Genomic DNA, 17,359 nt, shown 5'->3' with positions numbered 1-17,359 from the left:
TAACTCAATAATTTTTTAGGAAAGTGTAGTAAAACAGGTGATATGACGGACTACGTCAGAATTATAAAAGGTATAATTTCCTATTTGATTTCATCAGTAAAATACTGATTTTGTTATCCTACTAATAATTTTAGAGAATTTGTATGACGTTCTCATTTTGTTTTTGCCAGTTTTGCTTTATTCAATCATGCATTCATTCATTCTGGTTTGATGGATTACACTTTTTATAAACTTTTATTTTGTAAATAACTAGAGTGCTTCTATGCCGGAAGTACACAAACACAGGGGGCTCACGTTGCTTTTCTGCAATGGATATCGTACACGCTCGTTTCAAAGAGAAAATAGGTGAAGTACTTTTACCCGGAGATGTGTTTTCATTCATCTCGGCTGAGGGTGGATATGGTGATTGTAATATCAAACCCGAAAAGATAATATGCGGTCCAGGACTCCGGAGAAACGGAGAGGAAGTTCAAGTGTGTAAAAGTGGAATCTTGCGGCACAAACTGCCAAATCTGTACTGGATAGACTCTCAGCAGAGACGGGTAAGGAACTGGACTCACACACAGCAGTAACCTTTTGTACACTTATTATTTTAAGTTGGCTAAGGCTCGTTCTGCTTTAGGACATTACTGGAAATTGAGAACTTTTAGTAATTTCTCTGTCTTTTTTTCTACTAAATAATGCCCAAATATCAGGTTCATGAAACAAAAAATAAATAAATCTTGCCCAAAATGAAGCTGTCACACAGTAGTATTAGTCACATCCTCAGGCTGTCCTTATTTCTTCCAGTATGTACCAGCCAAAGGTGAAAGTGTGATTGGTATTGTGACTGCAAAGTCTGGAGATATCTTTAAAGTGGACGTGGGAGGAAGTGAGCAAGCATCTCTCTCGTACCTTGCATTCGAGGGAGCTACCAAGAGGAACAGGCCTAATGTGCAGGTACTTGCTTATGAACACTCTTTGCACCACTCAAATGAAAAATTCATACCATTTACATTGCATTATGGTTGTACAAACTGATAATGTGACTTCTATGTTCTGCAGGTTGGAGATCTGGTGTACAGCCAGTTCACAATTGCAAACAAGGATATGGAACCCGAGCTGGTGTGTATAGACAGCTGTGGCAGGGCCAATGGGATGGGGGTGTTTGGAGCTGATGGGCTCCTCTTTAAAGTGTCTCTGGGCCTAGTGCGCAGGTTTGTGATTTATCCATATAATATAGCTTTGTGATCTGTACAGTTCCAAGCTTAGCTTAGTTAAAGTCGTAAGTTCCGTGCTTAGAAAACACGTGTGAAATCACTTGGTGTAAAGTATCTAGTTGCTATTTACACTTATCGTGATTTGCAGTTGCCTAAAAAATTACATGCACTGATAAATCTCTTAATAAATGCTCCATAAAATATTCCATAAATTATTTCATGGTTAATTAAAAAGCTAAAAAAAAAAAGTTTTTTCTTCCCATCAGACTTCTGGCTCCTCAGAGTGAAATAGTGAAGGACCTGGAGAAGATTTTCCCCTTTGAGATGGTTGTTGGAATGAATGGCAGAGTGTGGGTGAAAGCAAAGACAGTTCAGCAGACGCTGATAGTGGCCAATCTTCTGGAGACATGTGAGAACATGACCTCTCAACAGAGACAGACATTATTCAGGAGAGTGGCAGAAGGCTCCCTCTAGAGGACATATGAAAGATCACTTTTCCCAGAATACAACTGGTGCCACACGTTTAAAGGGTTATTTACCCCAAAATGTTAATTCTGTCATCCTGAATGAGTTTCTTTCTTCCTTTGAACACAAAAGAAGATATTTTGAAGAATGTTGGTGACCAATGTTGGTGACTTTGGATATTGGTGTGTTCACCCTGTCTGTCCATGCTAGAGAAGTCATCCTTTCTCTCTCATAACAAACATGTTTGCATTTATGTTCTATATGTTCAAATGAATAAAATCTTGGTGAAGCAGTCAATGAAAACTGTGGGTTCTTTTGGGTTTTTTTTTTTTTTTGTAGTGATTTGAAAGGGATACTCCGAGTCCACCCAAACCCATTTACTCACCCTCAAGTTGTTGCAAACGTGTGTGAGTTTCTTTCTTCTGCAGAACTTTGAAGAATGATTGGAACCATTGACTTCCATAGTTGAACAAAAAAAATAAATACTATGGAAGTCAATGGTGCCAAAGTTCCAGTCATTCTTCAAAATATCTTTCTTTGTGTTCAGCAGAAGATAGAAACTCATACAGGTTTGCAACAACTTGGGGTGAGTAAATTTAAGTAACATTTAAAAATATTAAAAACAAATTAAAATTATTTTGAGTAAAAAGTCTTCATGATTGCTCCGTTTTCTTCATGTCCAGAAGGGGGCACCTTTCTACAATTTCTTCACTGATTTACTGGTATTTGCAAGGGGAACACCATGACTGTAACCAGTGTAATTTAATATCCAGTTATCCCTTATTCACAGGCATGTTGAACAAATACCATACTCTACAGCAAGGCTATTTTCTCAGTGATATTTCCGTGATAAATAACTGGAAGGCTAGGTGTCTGCTGTCTGTACTTTCTTAGAGCTAACGTTACACTGTGTAACTCTTTTAGTTTATTCTTAGCTAAAAATACTTAGTTCTTTCAAAAATATATGTGCTCATCAATGTATATTTACTTCGTTCAAGTAATAAAGTATTCTCGTGAGTGTATAATATTAATATGCCATTGAAAATACATACGGGTAAGGGGTTCTAATGTCGGTCGCCATGTTGCCCCTCCATCTTGAGAGTACATTAGCCAAAGAGGGACATACCCGTTAATTCAAGCGTCGCCTTTCGCGTTTTTGTTTGAGTTAACACTCATGGACGAGGTCGAACCTACCTTACTGTCTATGGGTCGAACTGAAAGCCATGTTAATCTTGGACTTAAAAGTGATAATGCCCGCACAGCTCTTGCGGTTCGTTTGGTCACACACCACAAGGTGTCACTGTGGCCTCAAAGCTTCAGAACTGCCACTCTGAGCTCGATTGCTAAAGTCTGAGTTAAAACACGCCCCCCTCATTAACATACGGAGAAAGAAATGTTGGAATAAATAAATGTGGAAATGATGAAATGTGGAAATAAATAAATATAGAAATAAATAAATGTGAAAATAAAGAAATGTAGACATAAAAACATAAATACTGAAATAAATGTGGAAATAAATAAAAGTTGAAATAAATAAATGAATAAATGTATAAATAAATAAATAAATAAATGTGTGGAAAAATACAATTATACATAAATATGGAAATAAAAGTATAAATACTCATTTATATGCACTTTTTTACATTTCTTTGTATATTTATTTATGTATTTATTTATGTATTTTTGCTTTTTTACATTTCTTCGTATATGTATTTATGTATTTATTTATTTTTTAATTTAGTCAGCTTTGGCATTCCATAGACCTTAGGACCCAAGCGATTCGATTGGTTCAAAGCTAGTTTTATGGGTAATCGCTTTAGTGCCTGGTTACAAATCACTTTATTAAAAGAGACGTTTGAAGTACGTTATAACGAGTCATTACTGTATTTAACTTATATGTTTCATATACTAGTATAGACCATTTCACAAGATGTAAACAACACTGGTCCAGAAACACTTCCTGTTTCAGTTTGTAACTGTTTTCTTTATTTCACATGTAAAGAAAACATCTTAAAGATGTTTGTTTAACTTTTTGATTCAGTTTTAAATGTTCTGTTGGTTGTATTTTATCCCAGCTTTTATGTAGTGTTAAAAAACTGAAACAGGAAGTGCTTCTGGACCAGTGTTGTTTACATCTTGTGAAATGGTCTATATAACCGAAGCTGTAGATTGTACATTTAAACATTTCTCGTTCTTAGTGTTTTTAGTTAGCTTAGTAGCATAGCATTTATCCGATGATTCGTGCTAGCTGAGATTTACCGCAGCTTAATACTGCCTTACCGTATTCGAAATGCAATTATAATTATTTAATTGTCACTGTTTTTGTCTTAATAATCAGTGCGATGTTGATCATTTGAATTGTTTGTCTAGCCTTAATTACAGGACAGTGTAATACAAATTTGTGAATCACAAATCGTAATGCAATCATTATCAAACTTTATTCATATCATAATTTTATTTTTTTATCCTGATTAATGAAAGAAATAGCATTTTCAGGTATGTTTTGCAACGTTAAGTTATTTGTTATTTAACAACATTTTTAAAAAATTACATTCATGTCATTTATGTTCTAATTCATATGATTTGTCATGATTATTTCTTAAAACAGAACATCATACAATACAATAGCATTCAATGCAATAAAATTAGTGAACCAAAACTTACAGGCTATAAAAATGACATCTGATTAAATTACACAATACAATACTAAATTATTTCAACTGAATTATGAGATGTAATGGATTATACTTTTATTAACACAGAACTACAAGCAAAATGAACATTTACATGGACATTTATAGAGCTTTTTAAAATGCACAACAATACAAAACAGCTTTAAACAGACTATAGGAAACTTTCATTTCCCAAATACTTTTGTGATAATCCTTCTGGCTATACAGTGTGAAGATCGAATGAAAATATCTTCATAGCTGTGTTAACAATGTTGAATGAACTGTAAGGTTAAATATTTTGAGAGACAGTGTTGTTGTTTTTTTTAGGTCCATCCTGGATTAACCAATTAGACTCAAATAGATGCAGTGTCTTTTGCTGTATATAAAGTTAAATCTGTAATTGATTCATATTGTATGCGCAGTCAATTTTTTTTCTTGAGGCCTCGATGATGCAGTCAGGTCATGAGACGTGGAGGCTGAGGAACTCTGAAAAACACACAAACATGCTGTAACACATGTCCAACATTATTTAGTAAACACAGCAAGAGAAAGTATCCTGTCAATTGTATCCTAACCAGGGGTGTTACTGGACCCCTGTGGAAGAGCAGTATATTGTCCATGATGAAGTGCATACTTCAGTGTTTCCCAACCCTGTTCCTGGCAGCACACCAACACTGCGCGTATTCTTTGTCTCCTCAATCAAACACACCTGATTCAACTCATCAGCTCATTAACCCATCTGATTATGAGCTGATGAGTTGAATCAGGTGTGTTTGATAAGGGAGACAAAGAATACGCGCAGTGTTGGTGTGCCGCCAGGAACAGGGTTGGGGAACACTGGCATACTTCATCATGGACAAAACATTTTTTTATTGTGTATGCGTACATTTTTAATGCAGTAGATATATATATATATTTTCCTTTATTTATTTATCAGGGACAATGCACAAGATACATTAGTCTTGCGAAGAGATGCTTTGTGCCAGAGTTAGCCTATAAGCTAGTTTTCATCCGCAGTCCCCGGGCAGGTGCACACGATTTAAGGGTATAATGGCAAGGGTATTTAAGGGCAAAACAACTATCAATAGTAATATAGCTACACATATTAGTCTATGACAATCATATAAAAACAATCAGATACAAAATAAGAGAACATATTCAAAGGACCATCTCTACTCACAATGTATACATTAAACGCACTGATGCTGAAAAAAAAGTCTACAATATAGGCTACAAGGATTTTTTTTTGTTTGAAAAGTTTGGTGGCCCTGGGACCTCGTTCAGGGGCCGAAAGGCCGAAAAAGGCCCATCTGCGAAACCGCTATGCCTTTTTAATGGCCCGTGGAACAGCCCCTGTATGCAGACGCAGGGTCGTGGTAACTTGGGATATCAGACCCCGTTTACACCTGGTATTAAAATGCGATCTGTATCCAGATAAGTTATCCGGATAATAAGTACTGATTCCGTTTACACCTGGCCACATAAATGTGTTTTTGCAAAACGGATATAAATCCGATCTTCACCTCCTGCGTTATATGCAGATTTATTGGATTGCACGCCACCAAAAGCAACAGATCTGAGCGGCATTTTATTGATCATCAGCTAATTTCCAAATCAGAGACATCAATAAGAGAGAGTGGCAACAGGCCTGGTAAGATAATTTCGTTTCTTTACTTGAAGATGTGTTTGACTGCGTCTGTGACTTACTTTCACTTTTATTTGCGATGTTTGCACGTTGAATAGACGCTCATCTGCGGTGATGCGTGTCGCGTGTCGCATCTGACTAGGCTATAACATGACATAGCCTATATAACACGCTCTCACTCGTTTATTTTTTTGCATTTTTGGGAGGAGTAAAATATACATATGTGGTTTCAACAAGCAGATTGCGTTTACACCTAGTAAAGATCCGGACACAATGCGAGCCAGACTACCTCCAGATGTGGTCAGGCAGATCCGATCACGATCCGATCACAACGCGTTTACACCTTGCATTAACATGCGTTTTTTATTATCCGGATAACTTATCTGGATACAGATCGCATTTTAATACCAGGTGTAAACGGGGTCTCAGATTCCAACTCTCTAGGGGCCCCTGACGCAGGGCCCCGAAGCATGGAACTCTAGGGCCTTTGCTAAAAATCGCCCCTCCCCCTTCATCAAATCATTTAAGAGCCTGAAAGGCTCTTTCAGGGTGGGATTGAAACATCCTTGAGCGAGAAATTTTGCACAGAGGCTAAAAAACATTTGCCTTGGCTCTAGAGCCCGGTGCTTTCGGTATGTCGCTCGGGACGAGCCCCGGGGCCGTTTCGGTGTTTAATTTGCATAAAAAAGCAGCGGTTTCGCAGATGGGCCTTTTTCGGCCTTTCGGCCCCTGAACGAGGTCCCAGGGCCACCAAACTTTTCAAACAAAAAAAATCCTTGTAGCCTATATCTACTGCATTAAAAATGTACGCATACACAATAAAAAAAAATGTTTTGTCCATGATGAAGTATGCCAGTGTTCCCCAACCCTGTTCCTGGCAGCACACCAACACTGCGCGTATTCTTTGTCTCCCTTATCAAACACACCTGATTCAACTCATCAGCTCATAATCAGATGGGTTAATGAGCTGATGAGTTGAATCAGGTGTGTTTGATTGAGGGGACAAAGAATACGCGCAGTGTTGGTGTGCTGCCAGGAACAGGGTTGGGAAACACTGAAGTATGCACTTCATCATGGACAATATACTGCTCTTCCACAGGGGTCCAGTAACACCCCTGGTTAGGATACAATTGACAGGATACTTTCTCTTGCTGTGTTTACTAAATAATGTTGGACATGTGTTACAGCATGTTTGTGTGTTTTTCAGAGTTCCTCAGCCTCCACGTCTCATGACCTGACTGCATCATCGAGGCCTCAAGAAAAAAAATTGACTGCACATACAATATGAATCAATTACAGATTTAACTTTATATACAGCAAAAGACACTGCATCTATTTGAGTCTAATTGGTTAATCCAGGATGGACCTAAAAAAAACAACAACACTGTCTCTCAAAATATTTAACCTTACAGTTCATTCAACATTGTTAACACAGCTATGAAGATATTTTCATTCGATCTTCACACTGTATAGCCAGAAGGATTATCACAAAAGTATTTGGGAAATGAAAGTTTCCTATAGTCTGTTTAAAGCTGTTTTGTATTGTTGTGCATTTTAAAAAGCTCTATAAATGTCCATGTAAATGTTCATTTTGCTTGTAGTTCTGTGTTAATAAAAGTATAATCCATTACATCTCATAATTCAGTTGAAATAATTTAGTATTGTATTGTGTAATTTAATCAGATGTCATTTTTATAGCCTGTAAGTTTTGGTTCACTATAATTTTATTGCATTGAATGCTATTGTATTGCATGGTGTTTTGCTTTAAGAAATAATTATGACAAATCATATGAATTAGAACACAAAATGACATGAATGTAATTTTTAAAAATGTTGTTAAATAACAAATAACTTAACGTTGCAAAACATACCTGAAAATGCTATTTATTTCATTAATCAGGATAAAAAATAAAATTATGAATAAAGTTTGATAATGATTACATTATACGATTTGTGATTCAGTAATTTTTATTACACTGTCCTGTAATCAAGGCTAGACAAACAATTCATATTATATGAATTAGAACACAAAATGACATGAATGTAATTAAAAAAAAATTATTATGCCTTATTGTTTAATAACAAATAACTTAACGTTGCAAAACATACCTGAAAATGCTATTTCTTACATTAATCAGGATAAAAAATAAAATTATGATATGAATAAAGTTTGATAATGATTACATTACGATTTGTGATTCACAAATTTTTATTACACTGTCCTGTAGGCTAATCAAGGCTAGACAAACAATTCAAATGATCACATCGCACTGATTATTAAGACAAAAACAGTGACAATTATGTCACTTATATTACAATTATTAGCCAATAACGTGTAGGGCTGTATATTTCATCAAAAATTGTGTCTAGTACTATATACAAATGTTTAATTGGCATCTTTTTTCAAACGACCCGACCGACCGCGACCCGAATATCATTAAAAACATTTTTGGATGACCCGTAACTGCGGGTAACCGCAGGCACCCGCTCATTTCGGATCAACCCGCGCATCACTGGTGGCCACCGAAGGAGTTGAAACGAAATCGGAATTGAGAGGAACAGAAACTATTCACTGGATGGTCATATATCTTTTCACCGGTAGATGGGGGTAAAAATCACACAGTGTTACTTTGCGTCAGGATTTAAAACACAATTATATAAAATTCACAAATCCACGTCCTCTGCAAACAACAGTTTTCAATAATTATTTTTTTTTTTAAACTCTGTTCACTTTTTATTTCATCAGAAATACAGTAAAAAATATTGTGAAATATAATGACTTTAGGAACTGAATCCAGTATTCAGTGTCACATGATCCTTCGGAAATCATTCCAATATGCTGTTTTGGTGCTTTTGTGGAAACCAATACCCCCTTCTTTCAGGATTCTTTGATAAATAGAACATTTAGCATGCATATGTAATAAAAATATGTTTCAATGTAGAAGTATTTACTTTCAGTTTTGATTAGTTTATTATATCACTCTCAGGATTGGCTACTGTATTACCAAATATAAATAAAATATGAAATATTAACATCAGATGATTTTTTTTTCTAATGGTCAGTAGTTTAGAGGTCAATATACCAATATATTTGAGTGTAATAATGCTTATTTAGACAAGCTTTGATTAGGAGGGAAGAACATAACTGATGAAGCAACACAGATTCTTATTGAATCTGGCCAAATGAACTTTGAAAACAATGGGCTCGTTTCAGGTTTTGTACACGACTCTGTAATGTGCTGATCAACATGGAAAGATGTGTCTGGGCACGTTTTCCTCATTGGTTCACTGGTTTATGCTGAGTGACGAGCTTAAAATGCATTACCAGGGGCATGGAAGGTTTGAGTCACTGCAAGAACAATGTATTTGAGCTTTGATTATACACCAATCTGACTCGCATTAGATATGCTAGCTTTAATGGTTTGTAAAATAAGTTTGACCTGATCAGCAGATATATTTGATGCATAACACATTTAATGTCTTTACTGAACATGGAAAAAGTAGCCTATGTGAATAAATATGTGAGCTAATGATTTCTGCAAAGACTAACCGGAGTTCAATGAGATGGGATTGAAGGTGTTGAGTTTGTTATTCAAAGTGAACCAAGCCTCGAAACAAAAGAGATCTCAGATCAGCTCGTTTTAATAATTGTTGCATGAAGCTGTTTAAGCCAAACAGTGTAATTGAAAAGCAGATCTAATGTTGACAGATTTATCTGTATGTTTAAATCCAAGGTGATGTTTCTATGCTGTAGGCATTTTACATACAGGATCTTTAACTTCCCACACAGTGTTTTACAAGTATTTGTGGGTCCAAACGAACCTGTTTAGACCAGCACTACTTGAATTGGCAGGTGGGCTTTCTTCACTTTCAAATGTAAAGAAATGCTATGACATATGGCAAAAGTCTTGCTTTCATAGGCCTACTAATTCACTTGACAGTCAAATGAACGCTGAAATAGAGATTTGCATAATAGAACGAATTGACAAAATTAAAGGTTCAATTCTGTCTAGTCTGCCTTACTCCAAACTGTATTTTTTCCTTTTCTGTATTGGCTACTTTCATGTCTACTGAAAAATGTCTTTTAAATAATAATAATAATATACACATTATGATATTTTAAATACAAAACTACTTTTCCTCTTCTCTTTCCAAAATTTTGAATAAACAGCCAAAGTAGCAATTCTATTCTTTTGATGTAAATTTAGTAAAATACAATGAAAAACAAAACCTAGCCATTTTCTGCAACGCTTTTTAAAATAATTAAATAACAATTTATTAAAATGTTTTTGCACCGATACAAAATCTTCACACAAAGACTTCTGTAAACATTTTTTTTTTGAGTGACAATAAAGATCAAATCTTTGAAATCGATTAAGTTTTGAATCAAACGACGGATTGATGCAAAATGTTACAATATATATATATATATATATATATATATATATTAGTTATTTAAATGTAAAAATTGCTTATATTAATGTTGAGCACATGGAAGAAACAATAGCCTAAGTATAATGGCACAGTCTTTGAGGAACTGAATAACCAAATAAAAATAATTGCAATATTATAATTGTAATCCTATATAGTATACTGTATTGTAAATAACTTTTGTTGTCCATTAAAAAAAATAAACTGCATGCATGAGGGATTTTTTTATTTTTTGGTGCACTATTGTTTTAAAATGATTCACTCTCATCTCAGATGATTGAATATCACATATTAATCCAGGGAAATATTCAGATGTGCAGGACACTTCGGGCCAGGTGAGAGACTGCAAACATTTCTCTCTTTCTCCATCTGCCACTGTCTTTTGCGTCTGCATATTCCATGAATGTGCATTTAACGCTTCTCCAGAGGCCTGAGCCCGCGAGCAGCACTGAATCATGGGCCGTGCGCTCGGTGCCAAAAAAAATAATCCCTGCTGAGGAAAGAGTATTAGCCAAACACTCTCTCGCAAGCAGAGAAAACGCTGCTAAATCCTAAATAACAAACACAAGCTTGACACTGGCGACCCTGTTGTCTGAGTGGACACAATAGCTCTTGTGGCTTTCTATGCACATATTCTGAATATTGACCTTTAGCATGTCACAATCACATTTCACTATCATTAGCTTGATGTTAGTCATGATTTAAAGGAGTAGTTCACTTTTAAAAAAAACTTTTGCTGATAATTTACTCACCCGCATGTCATCCAAGATATCAGTGTCATTCTTTCTTTAGTCGAAAAGAAATTAAGGTTTTGATGAAAACATTCTAGGATTTCTCTCCATATAATGCACTTCAGTGGGAACCAAAGGGTTCAAGGTCCAAAAGACAGTTTCAGTGCAAACTGCAAACTGTTTAAAGGGCTTTACATGATTCCAGACGATGAATAAGGGTCTTATCAAGGGAAACGATCGCTCATTAAAAAAAGTTTAAGTTTTATAAGCTCAAATGGTCGCCTTGCTCTGTTCTGTGATGCGCGTTCGTGACTCTCCTGTTCGAACTCATTCATCAAAATGAACGAACCTTTTCCCAAGTCAACTCGTTCATTTCGTTCGTTGAGTGAATGAAATGACATGAAAAAAGATACGTTCATTTTGATAAACGAGTTCGAACAGGAGAGTCACAAACGCGCATCACAGAACAGAGCAAGGCGACCATTTGTGCTTATAAAACTTAAAATTTGTTTTAGTTTTTTTTTAAATGAGCGACCGTTTCGCTTGATAAGACCCTTATTCATCGTCTGGAATCGTTTAAAGAGCCCTTTGAACAGTTTGCAGTTTGCACTGAAACTAAGGTCTTTTGGACCTTGAACCGTTTGGTTCCCATTGAAGTCCATTATATGGAGAAAAATCCTGGAATGTTTTCATCAAAAACCTTAATTTCTTTTTGAATGAAGAAAGAATGACATGGATGTCTTGGATGACAGGGTGAGTAAATTATCAGCAAAAGTTTTTTTTTAAGTGAACTACTCCTTTAATGTCAGGAAACATTCCTGTTCCCTTAAAAGAGTACTAAGATTGCACAATATATGAGCCTGAATAAGGCTGTAAACCGGCTGAATATTCTCCCTTCACTGTGAAAAGCTTTCGTCATGCTCTCGCTGGACATTTGCCTGCGCAGAGCTGCAGCTGTCCAGACTCAGTTGTGGTCATATGCTTCCCAGAATCCTCTTCCTCGTCTTTCTCGAAGCACTATTTCGTTAGCTCCTCCACCTCCTCACCTCCCTGCTTGCCAGAATCTTCCACATTCATCTGCAGTTACTCTAAAGTGCAAACAGATGTCCCTCAACAAATTGGATGCATCTCTGCTTCTCATTAGCTCTTACAAGGTTGGCTGGATCAAAGTCGGTTTGGCCTCTGTATTTACTGTTCTACATAAACACATAGCAGATCTGAACATGGAAACTGATGGTTGAGCACAAACCCTGAAATTTTCATACTCACTTTTACATACACAGCCTGGTTATTATGCCCTGAGAGTGTTCTTTAGTTAGATAAATCAGTACTAATGTACATGAAAACATACCATCATTTCTCTCTCTAACAACTCTTACTCCAGATGTCACAAAACAGCAAGTGACTAAACATAACAACAAAAGCAGCAATAAAACAATGTAAAATGCAATCGTATTAATTTGTGTATTATTCATGATGGAAACACCAGTATCATTTGTGGTGTTGACACAAAAAATGAGCCATAATCTGGTGCTGCAATCTCCTGAACAAACTAACACTTAATAACATGAGGTTTTAACAAAAGCCACCACATTTCACTCACCCAGACACACTCTCAGAAAAAAAGGTACAAAAGCTGTCACTGGGGCTGTACCTTTTCAAAAGTACCTAAAGGGTGCATATTGGTACCTTAATGGTACATATTAGCACCTAAAATGTACATAATAACACCTAAAATTCACATATTAGCACCTAAAATGTACTTATTAGAACCTAAAATTTACATATTAGCACCTAAAATGTACATATTAGCACCTAAAATGTATTTATTAGAACCTAAAATGTAATTATAAGCACCTAAAATGTACCATTAGCACCTAAAATTTACATATTAGCACCTAAAATGTAGTTATTAGAACCTAAAATTTACATATTAGCACCTAAAATGTACATATTAGCACCTAAAATGTATTTATTAGAACCTAAAATGTAATTATAAGCACCTAAAATGTACCATTAGCACCTAAAATTTACATATTAGCACCTAAAATGTAGTTATTAGCACCTAATATTTACATATTAGCACCTAAAATTTACTTATTAGCACCTAAAATGTACATATTAGCACCTAAAATTTACTTACTAGCACATAAGTACATATTAGCACCTAAAATTTACTTATTAGCACCTAAAATGTACATATTAGCACCTAAAAATTTACATATGAGCACCTAAAATTTACTTATTAGCACCTAAAATGGACAAAAGTTTACCTTTTGAAAAGGTACAACCCCAGTGACAGCTTTTTTTGTACCTTTTTTCTGAGAGTGCATAATTTTATTTTATTTATTTATTTTGTTTAGATCATATAACAGAAAGGCTTTTTGATACCTTTTGTTGTTTTAGACATGATTTTTTTTTATCTTATATGTTTTATTTTTTTTAATTTAGATATACATTTAGATATTCTAAAAGACTACTTTATTTCTAAACATTTTTTAAGATAAGTAGCCTATCAGGTTTTGAATTATGATTACAATCAAACTATAGCATTTGGTTAGAAAGGGAACACAATGCAAACATTTTTGTTAGTATTTGATCATTCTAATAATTGAACAAAAAAAATAAATTAAATAAATTATTCGCAATAAATTGGTATTTTTTTTAAATAAATTTTAACTCGGAAGGAAACAGCAATTATGATCAAACAAAAATAATCATAAAATAATGCTAATTAAGTTAATTCTCTCTCTCTCTCTCTCTCTGTGTGTGTGTTGCATTTGAGCGAGAGTCTCTTTGGTATTTTTAATTTATTTATTTTTGCATATTCTCAATTTGCTGTTGCAGTCTTACAAGTTAATCTCTCTCTCTTTCTCTCTCTTTCTCTCTCTCTCTCTCTCTCTCTCTCTCTCTCTCTCTCTCTCTCTCTCTCTCACACACATCTTCCATACGTCTATTTGACATCTGTCAGGAAACGTCCTATAGACGTATTGCAGATGAGCAAACACTCTTAAAAATACGTCTTCCAGATGTAAACATCACATCAAATAGACTTGTGCTATCTGGGTAGTTAGTGATACCTGTCACTTTGTAAACAAACAATTTACCTGACGGGTTTCAAAGTACAATGATATGAAAATTAATAGACCCGTATTGGCTCCGTGTAAAGTACTGGCAGCACCCTATGTGTTTTTATCATTTGTTTTGTTGTTCTCTCTCTCTCTCTCTCTCTCTGTGTGTGTGTGTGTGTGTTTTGTCTTCTTTTTTGTGTGTGAACTGTAACCTACTAGTCTGATTGCTGATAAGGAAATAAAATAACTTCAAGGAAACTTATTCATAGTATACACTTCCTTATGCAGGTTTTGAAAGTTATTTATTATTTAAAAATAGTTTAAAGAAGTCTATAGAAGAATATTTTATACTGTAAATCAAATACATATTATCACACATTGAGAATGCTGTTTAAAAATAGTGTAATTTGAGTACTTTCCATGCCTTGTTCTGATAAAAAAAGCATATTTAAATTAAATAAAAACCAACATTAAGTTTTGTCAAATACAAACAAATTAAGTGCAATTATTGATTTGGAAAAATAACTACCTATCATTTTAGCTATCAGCCAGTATTATTGGATTGGTGTATAGCCATATAACAAAAAAAGCTTTATCAGATTAAAGCCACTTTTTTAGCCTTTTTGTGGAAGATGAGATGACAAACATTTCACATGATTCCTTGCTCAACACCATGGCTTACAATGGTAAATAAATGTGAAATTTAACCGCACCCTAGTTTACTTGAATTAGATCTTGATCCCATTAAGGTTCTAAACCCGTGTAAAACCAGTTTAGTGTGCTATATCGTATACCCCGAATATTTAGTCAAAGTCCTTTTTTAGTAAAAAGCGATAAACACATGTCCACTTTAATAAAGCGGGCACTTCTGTGGTGTTTTATCAAATATACATTCTCTAACATACATTCACAGAATTGCAAAACATTAACTCAATTTGTATTTTAGTCTGGTCCAAAAAGAAAAATGACCTTTTCCTTCACAAGAGCTGTTTTGATGCAGTCACGTCCTAAAACACAGCTGCCTTGTGAAATTAAGCGTGATACTTTACATAATGCATTCCTGCCTTTATTAAATGTCTGAGAATTATTTACATTTGTTCAGACTGAATTTGAATTGCGGTGGCATACAGCAGTCCTGAAAATGAAGTTTGCATGGCATATAATCAAGTTAGCTGGCAACAACATGTTCCTGAGATTCATAATGAACTCGGCTATATATATTAATGCTGGTATAAACAGACTATGAGCAGGCATTTCTTTTTCCTGTGGGAGTGAGGTGACCATGAGCGCCTGCTGCAGGAAACAGACCCACCTGGCTGACATGTCCTAAAATACAGAGGCCTCCGAGACCCACACGTCCTGTCTGAACTCCAAGCAGGCCAATACAAGTCCTGATTCAGGGAATAGAAATTCAACGGAAGTTTTAGCCAGAAATACCTAGCAGAGCACCAGGAAGGAAAAATCAACATAATGTGTCACCTCTGTCAACACTGAGTCCAACAATACCAGTAACAATGTTTGATGTATAACACACTTCCCAAACTCAAGGGCACCTTTAAGAACCAAAATAATATAATTCATATAAAACACACGGACTATTCCAAAAGCAACACAGTCAAATAAAACAAAATAAAATACCAACGCAGTGTTGCCTGAGATTATTTACACTAACTTCACACTCACTGATGATGGCTTAGTTAGGCCGAAACGCGTGTGGACATGGAAAATAAATATACTCTAGGAAAATATATACACTAACTCCGCCATCACTGACAGTTTGAACATGACAAACGCAACTTTAAATGCAAATTATAATTACGTTCAAGCATAAATACTACTATTGTGTAAAAATAGTTATTTTTTTTTATTTGTTAGCAAACGTAATGCGACTTTTGTGCATTTTTGTGAGCCACATATGTTCTCAACAGGTCACCCGAAGGCCACACTGAGGTTGTTAAAAAACATGGACCATTAATCTTGCTGGTTTCTGTTCACCGAAGCGACCTTAGAGTCTCTTACCTGTTTGTCCAACAGGAAACGGGTTTCTCTCTCAGGGCGAGGACTGACTTTGTACAAACAGTGTTTGAATCCCCCAGGTAATTTGTAAGACACACAACCTGCCAGAGCAGTTGGGGAATTTCATATGAAATTACTACGTTGCACACCAGCGATCATCTTTTAGCTAGAACAACCTAGAATTAAACATCCTGGCAAGGGATGACTTTTAACCTAGAATTAAACATCCTAATGGCAAGGGATGACTTTTAACTACACTCTTAGAAAGCGCTACGTATTTGGAACCCCTAAAATGCAATGCATGTGAATGATCACAAAATTCAAGATATGGGGGTTAAAAAATGTAATTAATCAATATCACACGAAGAGTGCCTTTTCAGTTTTTATCCTCCAAAAATCAGCATGATTAAAATGTGACAAAGTTACAACAACAGTTTAACAATAAATTAATTACAACTACACACTGTTGCAGAATAATGTAATATATGAATGAATAGCCTAAAGAACCTTTGTGCCAAAAGGGTTCTTTTTTTGTCATTATAGAACCTTTTTTTTTTTTAGCAAAAAAGTTCCTTTGGAGTTGAGTAAAGAACCCAATGCTTCATATATAGAACCCCTTTTTTTCTAAGAGTGTAGTTAAAATGTGCAAAAACATAAGTATAGCGTTGCCTAGTGTTGCATCAGGCAAGCAGAAGCAGAATCCCAAATGCTTTTTTGCCTAATAAAAACAACTAAACATTAACTACAGTGCCAGCTAATGACATTCTCATTGGCATTGGCTCAAGTTCACATTTACCCCACCATGTGAAATGCAAAGCATGACAAGTCTTTTCTTTGACAGTTCAAAATAACACATTAATACACAGCCATCTGTTGCGTCAAACGATTCAGAAAATTATGAAAGTGTTTATTTTAAAGATATACTGTATTTATCCATCCCTTCATCACTTTTATGTTACCAACAAATGAATTATGAGATCCGAGGCCAGATCACATTAGTGGTTAGGCAAGAGTTAACTGGTTCGTGTGAATGGAAAGTTGTAATTATCTTCTGTTGAAGAGGGAATGCTGACTTCCTCTTGTCGAAGTTCTCAGGTTACCAGAGTTCTCAGGTTATTGTCTTATGTTT

The 17,359-nt window shown here is 35.2% G+C and overlaps 1 protein-coding gene across 1 annotated transcript; it reads left to right on the top strand.

Moving 5' to 3' along the window:
• The first annotated feature begins 254 nt into the window (after nucleotides 1-254).
• Nucleotides 255-1,956, top strand: exosc3 (exosome component 3). The gene is made up of 4 exons (XM_039648449.2): nucleotides 255-542; nucleotides 790-939; nucleotides 1,045-1,196; nucleotides 1,466-1,956. Exons 1-4 carry the CDS (start codon nucleotides 309-311, stop codon nucleotides 1,671-1,673), a joined length of 744 nt encoding a protein of 247 aa, XP_039504383.2. The 5' UTR covers nucleotides 255-308; the 3' UTR covers nucleotides 1,674-1,956.
• Nucleotides 1,957-17,359: the final 15,403 nt, after the last annotated feature.

Source organism: Pimephales promelas, chromosome 9 (assembly GCF_988280905.1).
Source record: "Pimephales promelas chromosome 9, fPimPro1.hap1.1, whole genome shotgun sequence".
In the NCBI taxonomy this organism is placed as follows: domain Eukaryota; kingdom Metazoa; phylum Chordata; class Actinopteri; order Cypriniformes; family Leuciscidae; genus Pimephales; species Pimephales promelas.
Note: the sequence above shows the minus strand (reverse complement) of the source record. Positions and strands in the feature narration are given on the sequence as shown.

Coding starts and splice junctions, on each gene's coding strand:
- exosc3 (XM_039648449.2), top strand. CDS start 309: ATGGATATCGTACACGCTCGTTTCAAAGAGAAAATAGGTGAAGTACTT. Junction 543..789: donor TAGACTCTCAGCAGAGACGG/GTAAGGAACTGG, acceptor TATTTCTTCCAG/TATGTACCAGCCAAAGGTGA. Junction 940..1,044: donor GGAACAGGCCTAATGTGCAG/GTACTTGCTTAT, acceptor TATGTTCTGCAG/GTTGGAGATCTGGTGTACAG.